A 20723-nucleotide genomic window follows, 5' to 3' on the forward strand; every position below is an offset into this window, starting at 1 on the left:
CCCCCCGAGGACGAGTCGCACGGTTAACACTGCAATGTTTTACGTCGGATGCCCTTCCTGACGCAACCCTCTCAATCCAACCGGGCTTGGGTCCGGCACAGCATGGGACCGGCACATCAGCAGAGAAGCAGCCCGGAATCGAACCCTGGTTCCACGGACGGAGCTGGCCCCCTCAAGTCCCAATAGATAAAGTACCAAAATAGGACTATCTATTGATATTTATTAAAAAAAAATTCTGGTAAATATAAGTAACTTGCGTATGTTTTCATTTGAAATCAAATCAATTGGTTGAACGTTTGTTCTATAAGGTTTTTATGAATGCTTCCAATGCTGGCCGTGTAGTTTGTGATGTTCAGAGACCCTCTATTTTTAGTTGAACTTGTCTCCTGTGCTTCCTTTTTGCCCCCCCCCCCCCCCCCTCCAGCTGCTGGCTCAGGGGGGAGTGCAGCCTTCCTCCAGGCTCCCTTCAGTCTCAGATCGAATCCCATCAAGCCACCAACGAACGCCTCCGATCTTCTAGAAGCCCAGGAAACCCAAAACTCCCCAAAATCAGAGCCCTGGAAAGATTCTTTGCTTTGAAAAATGCCCCGTTCAAGGGCAATGAGGAGTTAACCTTTGGCTTCAGTGACTAAACTAATGGGATTATTGGATTTGTTCAGCCTAGAAGAGTAAAGATCTGTTTGACCTCTCATTTCCGTTTATGTGTTTTGGGGTTTGTGGCCATGTTGGAGGACAAGGTCTCGGATTCTCCACCGCGCAGCGACAGCATCAACCCCGCCGGACAAAGCTGGACGCTTAAAGACGGACGACCCGACCCTGCCTCAGCCGAGAGCAACGCCGGCGACCCCGCGCAACGGTGAGAGCTGAAAAGGCACAATGCGTGTGTGCTGCTTTGATTGAGCCGAGGCTTCACAGCGGATTACTGCCGGTATGTGTGCCTCCGAGGGTTTGGCATTGGCGGTCCAACGCCGTTTCATTGAGCGGCTTACCGGACGGTCTTAGTGTCACATCTCTTCATCCGAGCTGACAGCCCTTTCAGATTTACAGTTTCAGGCAAATTGGACCACAAACTCAACAATCAGCAAGATCATTATCAGAATCAAAAGTCGTGTTTTAAAGAAGTTTTTGCAATTAAAAGTCAAGAAAACAAGGATTATAAACAATAGGCTTCAGTTTCTGACGGTTACCTTTATTTTCTCCACTGTTCTGCTCCAGGTGTCCAGGAGTCATGGCCAAACGTTACTTCCAGCTAAACTTTGCCTCACATTCGCCTCTAGCCCTTGTGCTATCTTGTGGGGTCCAGATGACCCAACTCCCAAAGTTAACGTACCTCCAAGGCACGTTAACGTTGGGTCATCTAGACCCAACAAGAAAGTGCTCTGAACCTTTTTTCTTCAATGATTTGTGATCTTCACTGGTGTCCATGGATTACATGAAATCTTTCCACCTTTATCCACCTTTGTCATGGTAGGGAGAACACGTCAATGGAAGGGTGGGGTCAATTTGACCCCAAAAGATAGCTCAAGGGCTAGAAGAAAACAAAGTTCAAAGTCATTTTGTTTACTGAAAGCTGCTAACGAGCACAACTTATTGCATTTCCCACCACCGTGCCTCAACGCAAGAAATGTCAAGGTTGTAGACCGCTCGGTAAACACATTGAGCAAAAATGTTCCTGCATATTTTTCCCTACGGGCATGATTGACAGGTCGTAGAGACCACTTATACAACACATGAGGGTAAATGAGGGTGTAGTTTGTATGATGTAGTCCTGTTGTATCTATTTTTTTATTAGTTCAACACCCCCAAATTCAATTCAATTCAATCCAATTTTATTTATATAGCCCAAATTCACAACAGTCGTCTCAATGGGCTTCGTGCCGGTACAATCCTGTGGACTGCGCAAGGAGCCCATATAGTGCTTTTCTAAAGCCTTTCAGAGTAAACTAGATCCATGTAGATAAACATTTATTACCTGTGGCACACTAAAGAATGATTGTTCTATGAAATATGAACCCAGAAGTAAGACAACTCGATCTCTGAGGGCAAAGTGAAAGAGTGTCCATCCACTTGCTAATCAGAAAACATATAACTAATGATAAAGCACTTTAAGGAAATTAAAACAAAATCATTTTGATTTTTTATAAATTCCCTTTCACAGCTGTAATTATTTTGTAAAATACGACAAATACCAACAAATTTATTCACCAAACCAGTTTGTAAAAAAACCTTTGTGAAGTGACTGAGAAATGTGTTTCTGCTGAAGCCAGACTCCGGTGGTCTGTAGGGGAACTGCAACATTTGGTCCTTTCAGGTTTCCATCAGTCTCTGGAATGGAGGCTGGAGGGTTTCCAAGATTGTAAACACTCAGTTTTACATAAAAAAGCTGATTCCCCCGGTTTTCTGGGTGTTTCCTCAATCATCCGATATTTTCTTATCTAGCGAAAAAAAGAACCTTCTGTGGTAGCGATGTAGCATGCTATGGCTAAAGTTAGCCTGTTAAATGGTCATCTGTTTTTTGCACACTAACTTAAGACGCCTTCAAGGGTTTGGTGGTATTTTGAGTGTCAAAGTGGTAAACCGTGGAGGTTTTGCGTATATTTTACAAACAGATGAGACACAAGCAGGAAGGGAACTTAATTCTACAACAAAGACGAGAAACTTCCATCTGTGCCCGCCGAAATCCAACAATCCTCCATTTCTTCATTTATTTTTTTAAATCTATCAACTTGCAGTGAATTATTTACTTTAAAAGACAGATGAAATATCAAATGTTTGGTGTTTTATTTGTTGTAAATCAATGTAACTGTGTAGGATGGTGTAGGTACTAATGCCTCCTTCAGTTTAGAGCGTGCTGACCTTGGAACGTCGGCATTCCCGTACACAACATTTGGTCCACACACTCAACACATGGCTGGTCCTCTCGTCAATGTTTTACAGAGCTTTTTCACATTTTCAACAGTTTATTTTTTCATCTGCAGTTCCCCTCTTTCCTGTGTGGTTTGAACTCGCCACTTTTTCTGACACAGACACTTTGTTTGGTTCACACCTTTGCTTTTTTCCGATGTCCTGCTCTCCAACTGCTTTGCTCTCTGGCACCTGTTGACTGTTAACACTTTAACATGGCGTTCCTGACGATCTCCACGCGGCCGGCCTGATTTTACAGGTTACACCGGTTTAAGTTTAGCTTCACACTCGGGAGCCAGAAAAAACTCTTGCAGGTCAGCTGGTTGATTTGTTCTGTGTGTGCAGTTTAAAAAAGATGAGGCACTTTAAGGTTTTAGATGGTGTTAGATGTTCTATTTAAATAAGAAATGCAAGTTTACCTCAGAGACAGCTGAAATAAAACACATTTTAAAGCTAGATTTAAGAATTTGTTTCTTAAGCTGGGATTTTTCACGGTTTTTCCTCTTGTTCCAAACAAATACTGTTCAACTGAAATAAATGATGAGTAAAAAGAGCGGCATTTCCAGAAGAAAATGCAGGATTGAATGATACATTGCTCAAAAAACATGAAACTTAAAGGGTAATAATTGGCAAAAAATAAATTAATAAAAAAAGAAATGATCAAAGTTGACCATAAATTAAGTGAAAACAGCACAATAACGAAACAAAAATAGGGTTGCGAAAAATGAATGTCCGGGTTTCGAACCAGCGAGCTTCTGCACCAAGGATTCCCTGTGTATTTCAATGGAGCCAGAAATCCTGGAATATCTTGAAAAGTTCAGGGATTTGAAGGACCAAAAGTCACAGCTGGTAAAAGCTGAAAGAGCTGAACATTTGAATAGTTGAATGGTTAAAATAGCTGAAAGATTGTTGGAGTTAAGCGCCAAAAACTGGTGGAAGATACTAGAATAAAGAAAGAGAAACAGGAAAACAATGCTTTATAGCATTAAACCAACGAATACTTTATAGCAGTGGTTCCAAACCTTTTTTGTGCCACGGATCGGCATGACGTCACACAAACTTTCACGGATCAGGATTTCAAATGTGGGCGGATGATTATATATGAGCAATATTGTATTGTAGATATTGTAGCAATGTTAAGACGAGGGAGGAACAAAGACGTGACAAGACGAAGCCTGAGCATTTATTTTGATACGCTTAACATTGTACATCGTACAGGTGTCATCATCCTCTCCCCTTTCCACACTCATGGTGCCATAAAGAAGTACTGTCTATTAAATGTAGCTTTCTAGTTTTTGGAAGTGGAAGGCTCCTCTTCTGTCTTCAGGCTGGGCGTTTTTCCCTTGGCAAAGAAACTTTCCAAAGACGTTTGTTTTTTACTCATTTTGCTAGATCCTGGGTTTTATTTTAGCGGTATCCTATCACGTGACCAAGAAGAGCGCCTTGGCCGGCGTCAAGAGTGACATAGACGGATGGAAGAGAGAATTGTGCAATTTTCAAAATAAAACATCCATCGAAATAAATAAAAACGGAAGTCATGTAAGTTATTTATTCTTTCTGTGCGGCCCGGTACCAAATCAGCCACGGCTCGGTACCAGTCCACGGCCAGGGGGTTGGGGACCACTGCTTTATAGCATTCAACCAATTAATATATGTTGAAGATAAATTATTTTCCACACTATAGGCTGCGCCGTCAATGAATGATATATTTTTAAACGTAGGTATGTCTTTTAAAAAGACCACCAAACTATAGGGGTGCATTAGAGCGAGACAAAAGAGAGAAAACTCCACCAGTCAGCCTGACTTTATTAACTGTGACTCTAGAAGTTGGTTTTTTCAAAGTTTTGGGACAGTTTAGGAACCCAACATTGGAAGGGAGGCCAATGCTGGTGAAAAAGGTTGTTTTTTTCTTCCTCCAGACAAACAATTTTGGCCACTTGACACTAACCAGCTTGTTCCGCCTGACTATTTCTGGAGCTACCAGAAAGTTAGCTTTTGTCACAGCTTCACTGGATTGTCTGCTGTCCAGCATAGCCTCTTATTACTTGATCATATTTAACGGTGTGCTCCTCACAAGTAAATTTTTCGGCGTCTTTTTGATTTGTAGCATAATGGCGATTTATGTTAACCTCTTTCTTTGAGCACTGTCTTAACCCTTGTGCTATCCTAGGCACTTTAACATTGGGAGTGGGGTCATTTAGACCCACTAGACAGTGTGCTGAAACCTTTTTCCTCAATGATTTGTGATCTTCACTGGTGTCCATGGATTACATGAAATCTTTCCACCTTTATCCACCTTTGTCATGGTAGGGAGAACACGTCAATGCAAGGGTGAGGTCATCTAAGATAGCACAAGGGTTAACCTGCTTGCAGGCACAGGACTTTATCTGACTCACGAGGAACGACAAAGTGTCCGTTCGTCCACTTAGGAATAATCATCGCTGATTCCCATAGATGTCGCCTAAAACCGAAAAGAAACGGACATTCTGTTTTTTTTCCAAGCAATGAACAGTTGAAATATTAAAACCATCGATTCAAATTTATTGCGTTCTTCCTGGGCTACATTTGTAGGTTGGTTACCTCACAGCCCCTCGACAAGTCCTGTCTAAATGCAATGAACACTGCCTTCTTTTTTCTGATTTCAAGGATTGGTCTGGTGTATCCTTCTATGCTGTTCATATCCCAAAATGCATTGTGGCCCAACTCGGAGATTTTCTGACAACAATGTGAAGCGGGACCTGGAGTTGGAAATAATTACACCTTTCTATAAGTATACCTCCAAGAAGGACCCGGCCAACGTCGCCCGGGAAGGTCGCGGCCATTGAAGGATGCAGCCCTCGAATTTGGACACACCCATTGAGTACCTATGCTCTAGAACTTGTTTGTAGCACACTACATGTTAGCCGCGTTAGAAGTGTTAGCCGCGTTAGTGTGTTCACAATACCTGAAACTCCCAAGCTTGTATGCAACATGAAAAAAAACAGATTGAAACCGTAAAAACAAACATAACTCCCAAACTTCTTAGTAACACGTAAAAAAGAACAGTCTGACACAGCTACACGTTAGCTGGTTTAGCATATTAACAGTAACGTCCAACCTGGTTTGCAGCTCATACAAAAAACCAGACTGACATTTTGATCTCTGAAAATCATTTTAACATCAGTAAGAACAATCAGAATGAATACATAGATAAGGCCCTCCGGATTATAAAGCACACTATCATTTTTTTGACGAAAAATTAAGGCTTTTAGGTGCACCTTATGGTGTGAAAACACAGTTCAACCAAAATGCTGATTTAAAAAGAGTCCTCCTGCATTGTAGACCTATCTTGAGGGTAATCATCAGGATTGGTTTCAGTTTGTGAACAGAGAAATCTTCTGACAAGCGGGTCACTTTGTCTTAGGCGTCACTTGTTCATCCACTTGTGAAAAGCGTTTCTGGGTCAGCCAACCGCAGACACGGAGGGTGAAGTAGTGGTAGTTAACCAGGACGTGACTTACACTGCACTGACTTAGTGAAAGAACTTTTAAAAACCACCTACATCTTCCGTGCAGGACGCCACGTCAGATGTTTTTACGTTGAGATTTGTTGTTTTGAAGCACGGACTCAATTTTTTTATCTACATTTACAATGTTGTTCTTGTCAATATTTACCAAAATTTCCTAGATTTCGCAAAAATGTCTGAAAAATATGTTTGTAGAAGATAAATGAGGCAAGCTGGATGGTAGTAATAATTTGGAAATTCACCTGGAAGCAAGACGTCTCTGGTTGGAATCCTAGCTGGCCATGTGTGGTTGTTTTACTCCGTGTTGATTGGTGGTTGGATAGATTGAGAAATCATGCCTCTTCTGAGCCCCTTTCGGGGTCATTGGGTTGCTGGAGCCAACCCGCAGTGGAGTAAAACAGTATTTAATCGTCCACCCATTGTGCAAGTTCTTCCACTTAAACAGATGAAAGAAGCCTGTAATTTTCATCATAGGTATGTCTCAAGCATGAAAATCTAGAAAATTACATTTTCACGTTTTTTTAATAAGATTTCCTTTGTAAATGATGGTGGAAAATAAGTATTTGGTGTTTTTTGGATGTGACTCAGCATTCTTTCTCCTCCCAACATGATGAGTAGAGTTCTTACTAAAAAGTTCTATTTGGGTTTCATCTGACCAATTCTCCCAATCCTCTTCTGGATCATCCAAATGCTCTCTAGCAAACTTTAGACGGGTCTGCACATGTACTGGCTTTAGCAGGGGGACACGTCTGGCCCTGCAGGGTTTGAGTCCTTGGTGGTGTCGTGTCCTTCTGATGGTAGCCTTTGTAACTTTGGTCCCAGCTCTCTGCAGGTCATTCACTAGGTCAGTCATGGGGTTCTGGGTTTTTTGCTCACTGTTCTTGTGATCATTTTGACCCCACTGGGTGAGATCTTGCGGGGAGCCCCAGATGGAGGGAGATCATCAGTGGTCTTGAATGTCTTCCATTTCCTAATATTTTCTCCCACAGTTGATTTCTTCACACCAAGCTGCTGACCTGTTGCCGATTCAGTCTTCCCAGCCTGGTGCAGGTCAACACTTTGGTTTTTGGTGTCCTTAAACAGCTCTTTGGTCTTGGCCATTGTGGAGTTTGGACTGTGGTAGTTTGAGGTTGTGGACATGTGTCTTTTCTATAGATAACCAGTTCAGACAGGTGTCATTAATGCAGGTAACGAGTGGAGGACAGAGGATCATCTGACAGAAGAAGTTACAGGTCTGTGAGAGCCAGAAAACTAGTTTGTTTGTAGATGACCAAATACTTATTTTCTACCATAATTTACAAATAAAATCTTTAAAAATCATACAATGTGATGTTCTGGATTTTTTTTTCTCAGTTTGTCTCTCAAAGTGAAGGTTTACCTATGATAAAAATATTATAGGCCTCTTGTCTTTTTAGGTGGGAGAACTTTTTTGCCCCACTGTAACTACTGTTGGGTGACGGTAGGGTAAATCAGTTTACCTATGAAGGATGTTTTTGGACTGTGGGAGGAAGAGAACCCACCAATGCACAAGGAGAACAGGCAAAGTCTGCACCGAACGGTCCCAACCAAGATTTGAACCAAAGTCTTCATGCTGTGAGGCGACAGCGCTAAACAAGTTCAAATCAATGGAAGTACAAAACTGTCTTCACGTTCTGCACATGAAAATCATCACTGAAGTAAGATTTCATTTTCTCTTAAGGCCCTGCTTTTGGTCAAAATTAAAAACAAAGCAGCTAATTATCATAAAGGAGAACTTCCTGCCTGTTCTTGCACTGCAGGAATATCCTTTCTCCTCTAGAACATATGTCCTACTCGTCTCTGCTCTACATTACTTAGGTTACCTTGGTGAGGTTTGTTTTTTATACCAAAGCAGTCAGTTCCCACTTCGATACCAGTCTGCATCTTTTGGTTTTTATCAGAATGAAGTCCCTTTGCTTGATTAAAGTTTCCAACTCCTAAATATAACCTAAGGATCACTCCCCTCTCAGCTGATACAGAGTGTGCACGTGTCTGCGGCATTATGGCACCTCCAGGTGATGAAAAGTCTCAGATTAAATGAAAGCATGATGTAACTGTACCCACACTCCTTGATATCGCCATCATTTTTCATGATCCATCCTTTTCTCACAAGTCAGAGGAGGGAAATGTTTAACATTTTACTTTGAAAGAGTCGTCTCAAAGGTCAACTTATGAAAATGCACTTTTTGTTGGTTAGACAGTAAAGCCACATGGTTTAGTAAGCTAAAGGCACGTGATTAAACCAGTTTGGGATTGCACCATCTAACGTGAGGCAGTGATGCCTGACCTCGCACCACACGTTGTAATTGAAATGAAAATACCCAAAATACAGCGATTTTGTGTATCAAAATGAACAAAAAGGATGGAAATGACACAGAAATCTGTCAAACCAATTATCCATTCTTCTCAATCCTCTTTAGGATCACAAAGTTGACGGAGTTTATCCCAGCTACTGCTGGACGAAAGCAGGCAGCACCCCGGACAGGTCGCCAGTCCATCGCAGGGTCATAAAACCACAAATTATTGCCGTGGTTATGAATGTGGACTGCTGCCATCAGGTTGTGTCTGAATTCCCACCCTAACCTCTACATAGTGCGCTATATAGCGCGTTCACCATTTAGTAGTGCTGACCGAATCTACAATTCCCAAACAGAGTGCCCTAGAAATTTCCCAGAAGTCTCTGCGAAAAACCAGTGTGCATCCATGCTCACTAGATCTGCGAATATAGACCACAATGCATTGCGCCGGAACATTTTTTGCCAAAATAAAAGTATTTACCGTAAATTCCGGACTACAAAGCGCTCCCGATTACAAGCCGCACCTACCCATTTTCACGTGTAAAATTAGTTTTATACATACACAAGCCGCGTCAGAGTACAAGCCGCGCATGTGTTAGGCGATGTTGTCGTCCTGACAGATCACGGCCAGAATCCCAGAGTGAGTGCAATTCATTAGCACATTGTTGGTGGTTCCAGCTTTGCCTCTGGCTCATGTATTTGAGTGTATCGACATCTGTCAAACAGCATGGACCTATATTCTGTTCACAAGTTCCTCAGTTATGGTGTTTTTATTTCATTTTTTTTTACTTATTGACAATCTAGGTATCATACATAAAATTACAAACAGTAACCATATAATCAACATTACATCCCTCAGTTATAATGAGGAAATTTACATCCGCGATTCCACATTTCCCATGAGTCTTAGGGGCTAAAGGCGGGGCCAATGCCCGGCTCGCCACAAACACGTGTACGTGTTTAAGAATGAGCAAGTAGCAGCAGTGCATGGAGGGGTGAACGGGTACAGCTCTCCTTCCGCTTGTGTCGCGGCAGCGTTATGGGAGTAACAGGACTGGTTAGAAAACACACCGGTAAAATACAGCAGCGACGACTGAAAAGCGCGCGCCTCAGTGCGGCGCGTGCGTCAGAATTCAGAAGCCTCTGCACTCCGCGGACGCCTCTGCGCTCCGCTCCCGCCCCGCGCGCTCCTTGTCTCCCCTTCCTATCTACTCCGACACCTCTGGCCAGGGCGGCTTCAAGGAGGAGCACTTCGTCCCCGTTGCGCCGGTGGACGGAGCAAATCGTTTCTGTGCAGAGCAATCGGACTTAAAACTGTACGTTTTGTGTATGAGGGGCGGGTGCGTTGTTACGTGTGGGAGCCTTCAGACTGCCATCGGCCCCGCAGCTCAATCAGCAGGAGAAGATGTCTCCAGCTCACACGGAGGCTGTGAGTTTTTCAAAGCAAAATTCCGCTTTTACGGTTTCCTTAGAAACCGTAAATGGAGTGTAAATTCACTCCATGCGCTGTTCTCTCCGTCACGCAGCAAACCGGCTTTTCCAAACCCGTTGGTGACGGTGGACTTTTTTACGCTGCTTTTAACGATTGCTTTTAACTTGAAAGCTTCATCATATTGTAGCGGCGATCACGTGCACGTTGGGTTTAATGGCCCCAAAGGATTCTGGGATGCGGCCGGGCATGCGTGTTTCATTTTGTTGAACCGTGACTAAAGTGTCTAAGACCTGAAGTCAAGTCCATGCTGTTTGGCTGCTTAGAGGTGTGTTGAATATAAATGTCTTGTGCTTGGTGTTAGACAAAGAATACAAACTATTCACTGAGTTCGAAAGTACGTACATGGCGGCCGCTAATTAATTCCATAAATTAGCCGCGTCTCTGAATAAGCCGCAGGGCTGTAAGCGCAGGAAAAAAGTAGCAGCTTGTAGTCCGGAAATTACGGTAAATGTATTTTTGTACTTAATCATTTACATTTTTTTCTTCAGAAGACAGTGGACTCATAAATAATCTTCACAAAATGCAAATATTAATTAGATTTTAACTTTGTGAAATCGATGACGTCATGTCTGCCGTTTAATCCCAAGTATAGATCTAATGATGACCAATGAGGATGATGACATACCTACCTCCCCTGATCAAACGTCCCTGGTTTTGGTAAACCACATTAAAGTGTGACAGAGAGCTACAGTGAGAAGTGTACTGTTGCCAGGAAGGTTTTTGGGAAGTAGCAGGGACTTAAATTAACCAAAGATTAACTTAATAATTATAGTAGCCAAAGCACGGCCTTTCTCCTTATCTTCAACTTACTGTTTTAAAAAGACACATCAGACTTACGACACAGGAAATCACTGCATCCCATCTACTACTTTTTCCAGGTGTGTTTACCTTTTGATCATTTTGAAAATATAAATGTGTGTGCAAAAAACAAACTTCAGCTTTTGTGTTCGACAAAAAGACACAAAGTTGATGGGAAACAGGAAGCCTTCGTTTGATCTTTGTTTGATACCAAAAAAATCAAACATCCAAGGTTTTTTTCATCTTAAATCACATTTAAAGGCGTCACTGATGATGTAAATGTTTTTGTGTAAATGTCAAAGGACAGACAAACAGTTTCTCTGGGTTAAGACTCACATGTCCAGACCTCATGCTGGCTCACTGCAGCTTTCCATCTGAGCCGGCACAGATTTATTTTCATCAACACTCACTTGATCCTCCGAGAGGATGGCGGTGTATCTGACAGACACAAGCACATAAAACGTTAACAGTACTATTCGATTTCCTGTTCCTGACCAGGTCTACGGTATGTTTTACATCATCTGTCACAAATATGAAGTGTAGCAAAGTGAAACTGGCAGAGCTGCAAAGTGATTTACAAGCCAGATATGCAGCGGCGGCGTTTGCCTGTCTCAGGTTACCGCGTGATTATTTAAACCCCGAGCGTGTCGCAGAGGGGCAGGGACCCCGAAAAATGCTGAGGTAACCCCATACCCTTATCACATGACAGTCAAGCTGTCCGTCAGAGCGGGGCATACTCGCCGAGAGCTGGCAGCTGAAAGGGGTAATTAATGATGAAGGATTCTGTGGCACACACACTGACAGACGCATCAGGAAAACGCCGGAGGACAAAAAGGGTTTTCCAAAATATAAAACACATTGGGTTCAATGGGAAATGGAGATAATTTGTGAAAAACAAAGGAGTTTTTATTGAAAAAAATCACATTGTAACCTGACCGTCTAATGAAAGAAGATCCAGTGTGATTGAAACAGTATAAAATTCCAATGAAAATAGGGTCCTTGCTACGACACATCATTAACCTTCATGACGTTACCACAGAACATTCCTCACCACCGCTGAAGAAACCAGATAGGCTCACTTTTTTCCTCCTGGCTTGAAGACAGATACCAATTTCACATGGGCTGTCAGTCTTGGCAGCAGCGTCTGTCTGTTGTCACCGATACAGGGTCAGTTACTTACAGTCAGAATTGTTCAGGTCATTAGAGAGGATCTCTTCTGGTCACATTGACAGGGAGGATAAATGCCGCAGATGGATGACGGGACGTGGGTAATGTTAGCTAGCAGGAAAAAAAAGATGGGACGAGTGTGGAAAGGACCGAGAGTTACCTGAAAGGAAAACCTAACCTAATGCTAGGCAGATTTTTGATTTTTACATCTCTGTTGTGTCTTGGTTTTTCAGAAACAATGGATGTTTCTGAATTTCCTCACTACTAGTACTCACTATTTAGTGCACTATACAGGGCAATCGCCATTCTTTTCCTGGCATCCGAATCTACAATTCCAAAATCCAATGCCCTGGAAATTTCCTAGATATTTCTGCAAAAACCCAATGTACATCAATGCTCACTAGGTTGGCAAGTTTGGACCACAATGCATTGCGTTTTAACAATTTTATCAATTCGAAGACAATTGTTATAAATGTTCAAATAAATGTCAAGCTTTCATCATCAAAACACAATGGAGTGATGAATCCATTCCTTAAAATCTTCACGTGTTGTGTTTTCAATTTGGAAAATGAGTACTGTCCAATATGGAGTAAAAAAATAAAGCAGTGAGCACGTGTCAGAATTGCTTTAAAATCCAGGACACTGAATAGTCTCACACTACATAGTCCTTTAGGGTTAGGGAGTGTTGAGGGAATTTGGAAATAGCCATTTGGTGTTTAATGATGCCAGTTGTCTCCTGATTGGTCAACCTATCAGGTTATGGCGCTGTCTTTTAATTGACCCAACTGTATTTCTGTATTTGTATCCACGACAAACAGACAGAGGTGGCGATAAATTAGTAAACATGAGGATTGGTCGCCACAAGTGTGTGTGGATGGGACTGTGACACCCTTTTGGATTCAAAAAAGGTAGCACAGCGCTTTAGACGTTTACGCCGTTCACCATTTACCAAAATGTGTGTAATAAATTTGAGTCATCAAACTAAAGATTTTCTCCAGGACGACTTGAAAATGAGAACTATTTAACTCCTTCTTTAGTCCAAGAATGTGCCTACTTTAACTCTGTTTTTTTTTTGTTGATCCTAAACATTAAAAACAAGGGTGGTCAGATCATATCTCATATAGAAAAAGTAAATCCAGGATATTAGTTATCTCCATTTAGAAAGCTCGACACACGAAACACGATGACAGGAGGTTGAAAGAATGTATGCATGGCACGGATGTCGTAAGCTGCGGTAAACATGCAAACACATTTGTCTGTCCCCCATATGTCTCCACAGATGTATGTTGATATTCATGCCTGCGGCCTGGGGTGACATGTGACAAGTCTGCATTGGGAAGAAATTTAAATTAAACTCTTCGCGGTTAAAATTTCTCCGTTCAGACTCGCGCACCGCGGCGCACGGAAAGCCCACAGCAACACACAGTCCCGGAGTCCTGCCAGTCAGCTGTTGTGCCGTGGACAGGCGCTAAGCCCTGTGGTCCGGGGAGGGGGGATAAAGGGGATGTATTGTTAATGTGCTGCCGCAGCCAACTGAGAAAGATCCTTTAATGAAAATTTTCATCATCACCTTTTGATGAACTGTTGACTCAACAGTCTGTAAAATCAACAGCCGTTCATTATCAGAGACTTTGAGCTCCTATAAGGGATCTACGTCTCTGGCTGTGTGATGCCAAACCTTTTTTGAGAAACAGGGAAGCGTTTGGGGACAAACTAGGAGGAATTTAGACAATACGGAGCGGTGAACCCTCAACTGAAAGACAATCACGCTAAGCCACACTCCTATTTCTAGGGAGGAGGAATGTTGATATCTGTTTAGGACCGTGACTTTTCCATGTGGTTGCAGACTATAACAATAATTCTTGAGGAAGTATTTTGGTCTAATTTGTCTTTCCTGGATCTTTAACTTTTGCTTTTTTTTTTTAAACAAAGCTCAGGGCTTGAAGATTGTTTTTTGGTCATTTGAGTCATTTTGCCATCATATAGCAACAGAAAAAGCCCCCTGTGTTTAGTTCACGGTGTTCACACTGGACAAGCAGGGAGGGACTTCTTCTTTTTCTACTGTTTATGCTCACTACCTATAGTTCTACGAGGCCTGGTGCAAATTGTGAAGTGGTAATCTTGCGATGGCCACGAAATGGAAAAGATTTGGTTCATTGCCCCTGCAATGGCGGTTGTGGATTACCATCATGTCAGGAGAACGACTTTGTTTTGTCTTTTATTTGAACAGCAAAAGCAGACGTCGTCAGGCTTATCACCTAGTCTGGGTTCAACAGACCAAACCGAATTCGAGTCCCTGATTGTTCAAAGTTTGACCTGGTTTAACTGGCAACGTGCGTTCAGTGGACATCAGTTTGGAGGTAGAGCCTGAAAACTGTTGTAAAACTTGCGTAGCTACGCATGGATCAGAGAGTTTTGAATGCAGAAACCCAAAACGTGCGTTTACATAGACTTGGTAAAATGGTAAAATTAAACACATAGGGACCTGTAAGGTCATTTTTCCACAAAATGTCTTTAAATTTTGGCTTTAAATTTAGTTTATTACTCATGTTACTTTTATTTTGCTATCCCTCTTTTGGCTTCCAGTTGGTTTTAAAGGTAATTTAAAAACTTGAATGTTAATCATGGCACTGTTCTTTATGTTCAATAACTTAAAAACAATTTTATAGGCAAAGCTAAATACAACATCCTGCTGAAGGTCCAATTTTTCAAAATAAAAGTAGTAAGAGAAGGCTCTCTTTTAGTAGCTTGTCCAAAACTTTAGAGGAAATCACAGTTTATTAAAAACTTTAATTTAAAACCCATACTTACATGTGTAAAATCGCTTTTTGTGCATCACCATACTGTGGCAAGTCTTCCGCTAATTATAATAATGATAAAAATCATATTGATATTCTAGTTTTGTGATTTAGTATTGTTCTTTTTTGTTAAACTCAAGTTTTCTAACATAATCTTGATAAAGATTATTGTTGCATTTATAGATCTGGTTAAAGTATATAAACTAATAAGACCCTTATTACATGGATTAAAAGTGTTTTTATTTAATAAAAAAGAAATAAAAAAATTAAAAACAAAAAACATAAAAAATTGATTAAAACTATAGATACAACTACACATCTCAAAAAATGTCAAATTTCTAGAACCCATGTTCTCTATTTTCTTTCAGCCCTTGTACTTTTAATTTGAAATTATTTAAAACGGAAGACTCTTACTTTGGTACTCCAAATCCGCTAACAGATTCATGCTAACCGCCGTAAAAAAAGAACGCCTGGAGTGGCAATGGTTTCTCGTCGCCGTGACAACGTTTAAAGTCGTCGAGACGGTTGGACGTTCACGCACAAAGAGCGGTACGTAACCAAACGCCACAAATACTGACGGAACTCGAAGTTTTAGGGGTTTTTTTTCACGGTGTTTCTCGACCCCCTTCACCGTTTGAGGAAACGGGCCTCGCGGGTGCAAACGTTGACGCACGTCGGTCGGTTAACGTTTATGGTCATTAAACGAGCACAAATCCGTGATTCCTGCTGAATGTACCGCGCTTTGAAATAGATCTGATGTTGTTAAAACTGCTGTTTCACTGGATTCACGAGCCTCGATGAGGACCGAGAGCTTCATGCGGCAGAGCCCGGGCCTCCACCTCCTCCTTCACGTCCCGGAGCCGTCCAGGAAGCACCTGAGGCCGCGTGCCCTTTAGATCCGTGATTGACAGCTCTGTGGTCCAAATCCCATAGTCCTGGTTCCGTCATCAGTGGGTCCAGATCCAGACCAGACCTATCGCAGAACCGGGTCCCCGGGCAAAACCGCTGCAGCAGAGATGCAAGGATCGGATCGTCCGGGGAGTTATGGCATCAGCTCTTTCAGCGACATTCAGCGACATTTATTCTGTTTAGTGAATTGTTTATATCTCTTTAAGGTTGTGTTGACTCTGTTTATGGGCCTGGAATGACGAGAGGCCATATCGAAACTTATTTTGAAAGGCCAACTTGAAACTTATTTTGAAAGGCTAGATGGAAGCTTTTCAGGATAGCAATCATTAAACCTATTTTTAGAAGAAAGAGGAAACTTGTTTTGAAAGGCAAAATAGAACATTTTCACGGAAGAGAAGGGAGACGTGAAACTTATTTTGAAAGGCGAACCTGAATCTTATTTTGAAAATCAAATATGAAAGGTTAACTTGAAACTTATTTAGAAAGGGAAGCTTGAAACTTATTTTAAAATGTAAACTGGAAATCTGAAGGGTTTGTTGGATCCAGCTGGCGTCTAAACTGAACCTCAAGCGTTCACAGTTCTGAAGCGTTTCATCCAGAGATGTTTGACATGCTAACGTTGAGTTTTCTGTCATGTATGTGTAAGCTCCTCCTTCACTGAATCCAGTTGTTAACCATGTTTAGAATGTTGTTAGCATGAAGAAAAGCTGGGAAGATCCACAGGTGGTGATGGAGATGAAGGGACACCGGGTCCATGGGGGATTCAGCAGAACCGAGGCCAGCCTGAAAAGCAGTCTGAGTGTTGGATCAGGACCCTGAAGGACAACACGTGGCTTCATTTTTTTCCCCCTACAGGTTCATCGATGGATCACTTTTTCTAATATTTTTACAGGGAGATGTTTACTTAAATAAACTCCAGAGTATCTGTCTTAAAGAAGCAGACTCTAGGGATACAACGGTTTTGTTTAGCATATTTTATGTCTTGTGATACATTTTACTAAAACTTGAGAGATGGTAAAAACACTGTAGCCGGCTTGAAAAAAGAACATTAAAATTTGAGTATTTTTCACCGAAAGAACAGTTAATCTTCAGTCAAAATGAGGCAAAAATGTCTTTTTGACTTGATTTGAAGCTGCGTTCCAAGCTTTCATTTTTTTTTTGTATGTATTTGTTTGCTGTTTTTAGGAAATAAATGAATTGTGTCAGTTTTTTTTTTACCCCGTGGTGACTGCTGTCTGATCTTTCTGGACCTCCCCTGGTGATGTGCAGAAGAGTTTGGGCTTTCAGTTGTGATTCCAGTCGTCAGGGACACTTTGGTCCAACTCAAATAACACTTTGTGTGTTTTTTTTTGTTTTTTTCTCTTGTCATTTTCTTAACTTTCAGCGTTTCTTTGCTGTCGGAGCATTGCATCCCTCGTCCTGCTCCAGGGCTCCTGACATGCCCTTTCGTCGGAGGGCTTCCAGGGAACTCGCTCCTGATTGGAGGGCGGACTGCCCCCTTGCAGCTCGTCCAGTTTAAGGCCCAGCTGGCATTGACTCACATAAACAATGTTCTTGCTGTTGGCGGTCGAGCTCCAGCTTTGACCTCAAGCTCCAAGACTCATAAACCACACACGTCCACAGCCCCGCCCTCTCCCACTGCTGTGGCCATCAACCTCTTGAACGTTTTAAAGATTGTGAACGCCATGTCCCACCCCCTGTATAACCCCTATGCCTCTGGGAAGCAGAGTTCCTCCCAGGGCCAGTATGGAGTGCCCAGTGGACAGAAAGACCCTCGGTTGGCATCGCCTCACCCGAGACCTGGGTCCAACTTCAGCTCCTCTGGAGGTTCTGTTGGACCGATACCCTCGCTCCTCACCCTGCCCACAATCTACAGACCTGCGAAGAGGGCCACGCTGGATGAAGACATAGAAAGATCTGTCAACCTGCACATTAGCCAAGCCAGAGAGGGAGTCAAACATCAGCATCCAAACCAGAGATCTTGCTTTGCAGGCACGTCAAGAAACGAGTTGCCTTCCTCAGTTGCAGGAGGAACTTCCTATATGTCGCCTTCACCCTTCCAAGGACAGAGACTCTCTAATGTTGGAAGTAGCAGCAGCACCTTGGACTGGTTACCAATCTATAATAAAGGCAATCAGGACAATTCTACAATATTTCCATCTGCTTCCTCTGGCTTCGCAGTTAGTGGTGGTGGGAGGTTTAATCCCTCCGGTGAAGAAAGGCGAGACATGCAGTCCATTCCAGGCTTAGGAGATTTTGAAGATGCTATGGAAAGCAAGTCCACACCACCTTCTGAGCCAAGTCACCCCAAGTACACTTCAGAATCGGCTATCGGCATCCTCATGAACTTCGGGCTTGAAAAGGAAGACTTGGAGCATCTAATCTCATACCCGGAAAGTCAGATCACGCCTGAAAACCTGCCTTTCATTCTAAGAGAAATTCGGATCAAGAAGGCCAAGAGTGCTCCGGCCGCAGTTCAACCGCAACCCTACCCAGAACCGCAGCCCACCGCAAGCAGGAGCAGAGTGGACAAATTAGGAGACTCCAGAGGGTCCGAGATAAACCTGGATTGTGTGTCGGCATCAATACTCAAACCAAGCAAAGTGATTGACTATGGACATACTGGGAAATACAACGCAGGAGGTGAGGTGGGAAAGATTGGTGACGGTAGCGCTGCCTCTAACATCAGTGCGGGGATGTTACGCATGGACACCATTAGTGGTGGGAGCCACAGTCAAGACCTGCAGCAAAGAACTCTGACCGAGGTGAAAGTGAACACCAGTTCTGTGGCTTCTTGTCGTGAACAGATCGGTTCCTCCTCCGTCAGCTCACTGAGGAGCTCTCTAGCTCCTTCCAGTAGCGCTTCATCTCCAGGCGCTCCAATCCAACCGAGCCAATACATGTTTAACATGTATAATTTCATAAAGAAAGACACGGACATGAGGCAGCCCGACCCCGACACCTCCAAGGCTCTTCCTGTGAAAATGCCCGAGCAATCTCGACCGTCGACATTATCCACCGCGCAGGCCAAAACGCTGACCAGAGGGGTACACCCACAGCGCCCGGGCCTCGTGGTCTTCGACAGCAACCGCAGAATCCCCAACGCTGCACAGGGTGAAAATAATCCAACGCCAAAACGTCCGCCGCCCAATAATCCGCCTAAAATCCTGCAGCCTAAACAGCAGATGGACCAAATGCAACACCCGGAGCCGATCCAGCCACAGTACCGAGCTTTCTCAGCGGTGAAGCCGTTCCCTCCACCGCCAGTCAAACCTGGAGGTGTCTCTGCTCCTGCTCCACACCAGCAGATCCCCACCCTCCTCAAAGGAGTGTCCCTGACCCCCGCTTCCAGCATGCAGCAGAGCAAGATGGAGGCCTGCAAGAATCAGCCCACAGAAGCCATGATCCGAGACTACTACGCCACTACACCTAAAGTATTTCCTCATACCTGTTCTATTTGTAAGAAAGAAAGTGCACATATAAAGGTGAGTGAACGACTGAACTGTGTTCTGTGTACCCCCCCCCCCCCAGCTCATTTATCAGTTTTTGTTTGGAATCAATACGCAGTAATTCACACCCGACAAAACGGGTTCACTCTAATCCAGTGATGTAAAATGTCATTTAAATGTTCAATATTTCAGATTATTTATAATCTTTCATGGGATTCACTGTTTTTATTGTGTTTAAACTCTGGAAAGTTTGCTTCAAAAAATCCTGGAAATGACATCATGATGGAGAATCTTCAAGTCCGAATAGATGGAGTGATGGACTATTTGTTGTTTTTACCTCTAATCTTTGCTTCCTGTCGTCCAGCAAAGACAAACGTTTTCATCCTAACGTGAAATCGGGACTCTAAGGTTCCTTAACCTTCCTTTTTTGAAGGATAATTTTTTTTTTTTAAATATCTTTTTTTCACCTTGTAACGTGAGACAAATGTCGCAGATTTTGCCGTCTCGGGCATCAGAGTCGGGTCTGTCCGTCTTTGCTGAGGCTGCATCAAGAGAAGACCCCGCTGGGAGTGTTGTTCCGGACACCAGGACGCTGCGTCTGCACTTACACTGCTGCTGAAATGTCTTTTTTTGGTTTTTTACTTTTTTTTTTTACAAATCCACTCAGACCGTTTGAGTTGAACTCTACAATCTTTTTTTTTTGTTTCTTTGGTCTGAAATCAAACCTAAATATGAACAAGTCATCTAGAAAACTAAAAGTCAGGAATTCTGTTGATGTTTTTGATCGTTAGACTGAAGTGACCTGGAACTGAGCAGCCCACGGTTTAAACTCCAACTTATAATTAATGTATTCAATTTTGTCCTTTTAGTGTTAATATTTGTCTTCAAGCGCATCAATTCCAGTTCAATTGAAAAGCCTCTTCTTTAATGTGAGCATCAATTTGGGTTTTTACAGTTTGAAGTCTTTCCTCTTTTCTGGTCCTTTAGGTCAGCTCCTCTGCAGTAAAAAGACTTTCCTGAAATGGTTTTGGGAAACCTTTTCTGTGTTTTGTTGTCAGGACTGGATCTCCCACCATAATACCAGCCTTCACCTTGAGAACTGCAGACTTCTTCGGACACGGTAAGTCGGTTTTATTATTATTGCATCGGCTCAAGTAAGAAACTCAGAATTTCCTTTGTAACCCATATTCCTTTGGGTCAGGATAGCCTGAAGAAAGTGTTTTTTATGTGTCGGCAGTAAAATCGTCTGTGTTCAAGGGTGTAGAGATATAAAGCTGAAGGCCGCTTTTGCAGCGCCACCTATGGACCAATTGGGATCATGCTTGTTGAGCCCATTCATTATCTATAACAGCACCATAGTTTAAGTTTTGGTGAAGTTAGGTTGAT

General features: G+C 42.7%; 1 protein-coding gene across 3 annotated transcripts in view; it reads left to right on the forward strand.

Annotated features, from left to right (window-relative positions):
• The first annotated feature begins 473 nt into the window (after positions 1-473).
• Positions 474-20723, forward strand: part of LOC101174778 (uncharacterized) — a 32537-nt gene continuing 12287 nt past the window's right edge. For 2 of the 3 annotated variants that reach the window (XM_011487289.4, XM_078935752.1), the window contains exons 1-3: positions 474-856; positions 17273-19373; positions 20396-20457. In XM_011487289.4, coding sequence (XP_011485591.2) covers positions 723-856; positions 17273-19373; positions 20396-20457 — 2297 coding nt within the window. In that variant the 5' untranslated portion in view covers positions 474-722. Of the gene's footprint in view, positions 857-15377; positions 15529-17272; positions 19374-20395; positions 20458-20723 lie in introns of those variants that run through there. The other variant, XM_078935753.1, reaches the window with a different exon arrangement.

The sequence above is a fragment of the Oryzias latipes genome, chromosome 18, assembly GCF_053564925.1.
Source record: "Oryzias latipes strain Hd-rR chromosome 18, Olatipes_Hd-rR_3.1".
Taxonomy (NCBI): Eukaryota; Metazoa; Chordata; class Actinopteri; order Beloniformes; family Adrianichthyidae; genus Oryzias; species Oryzias latipes.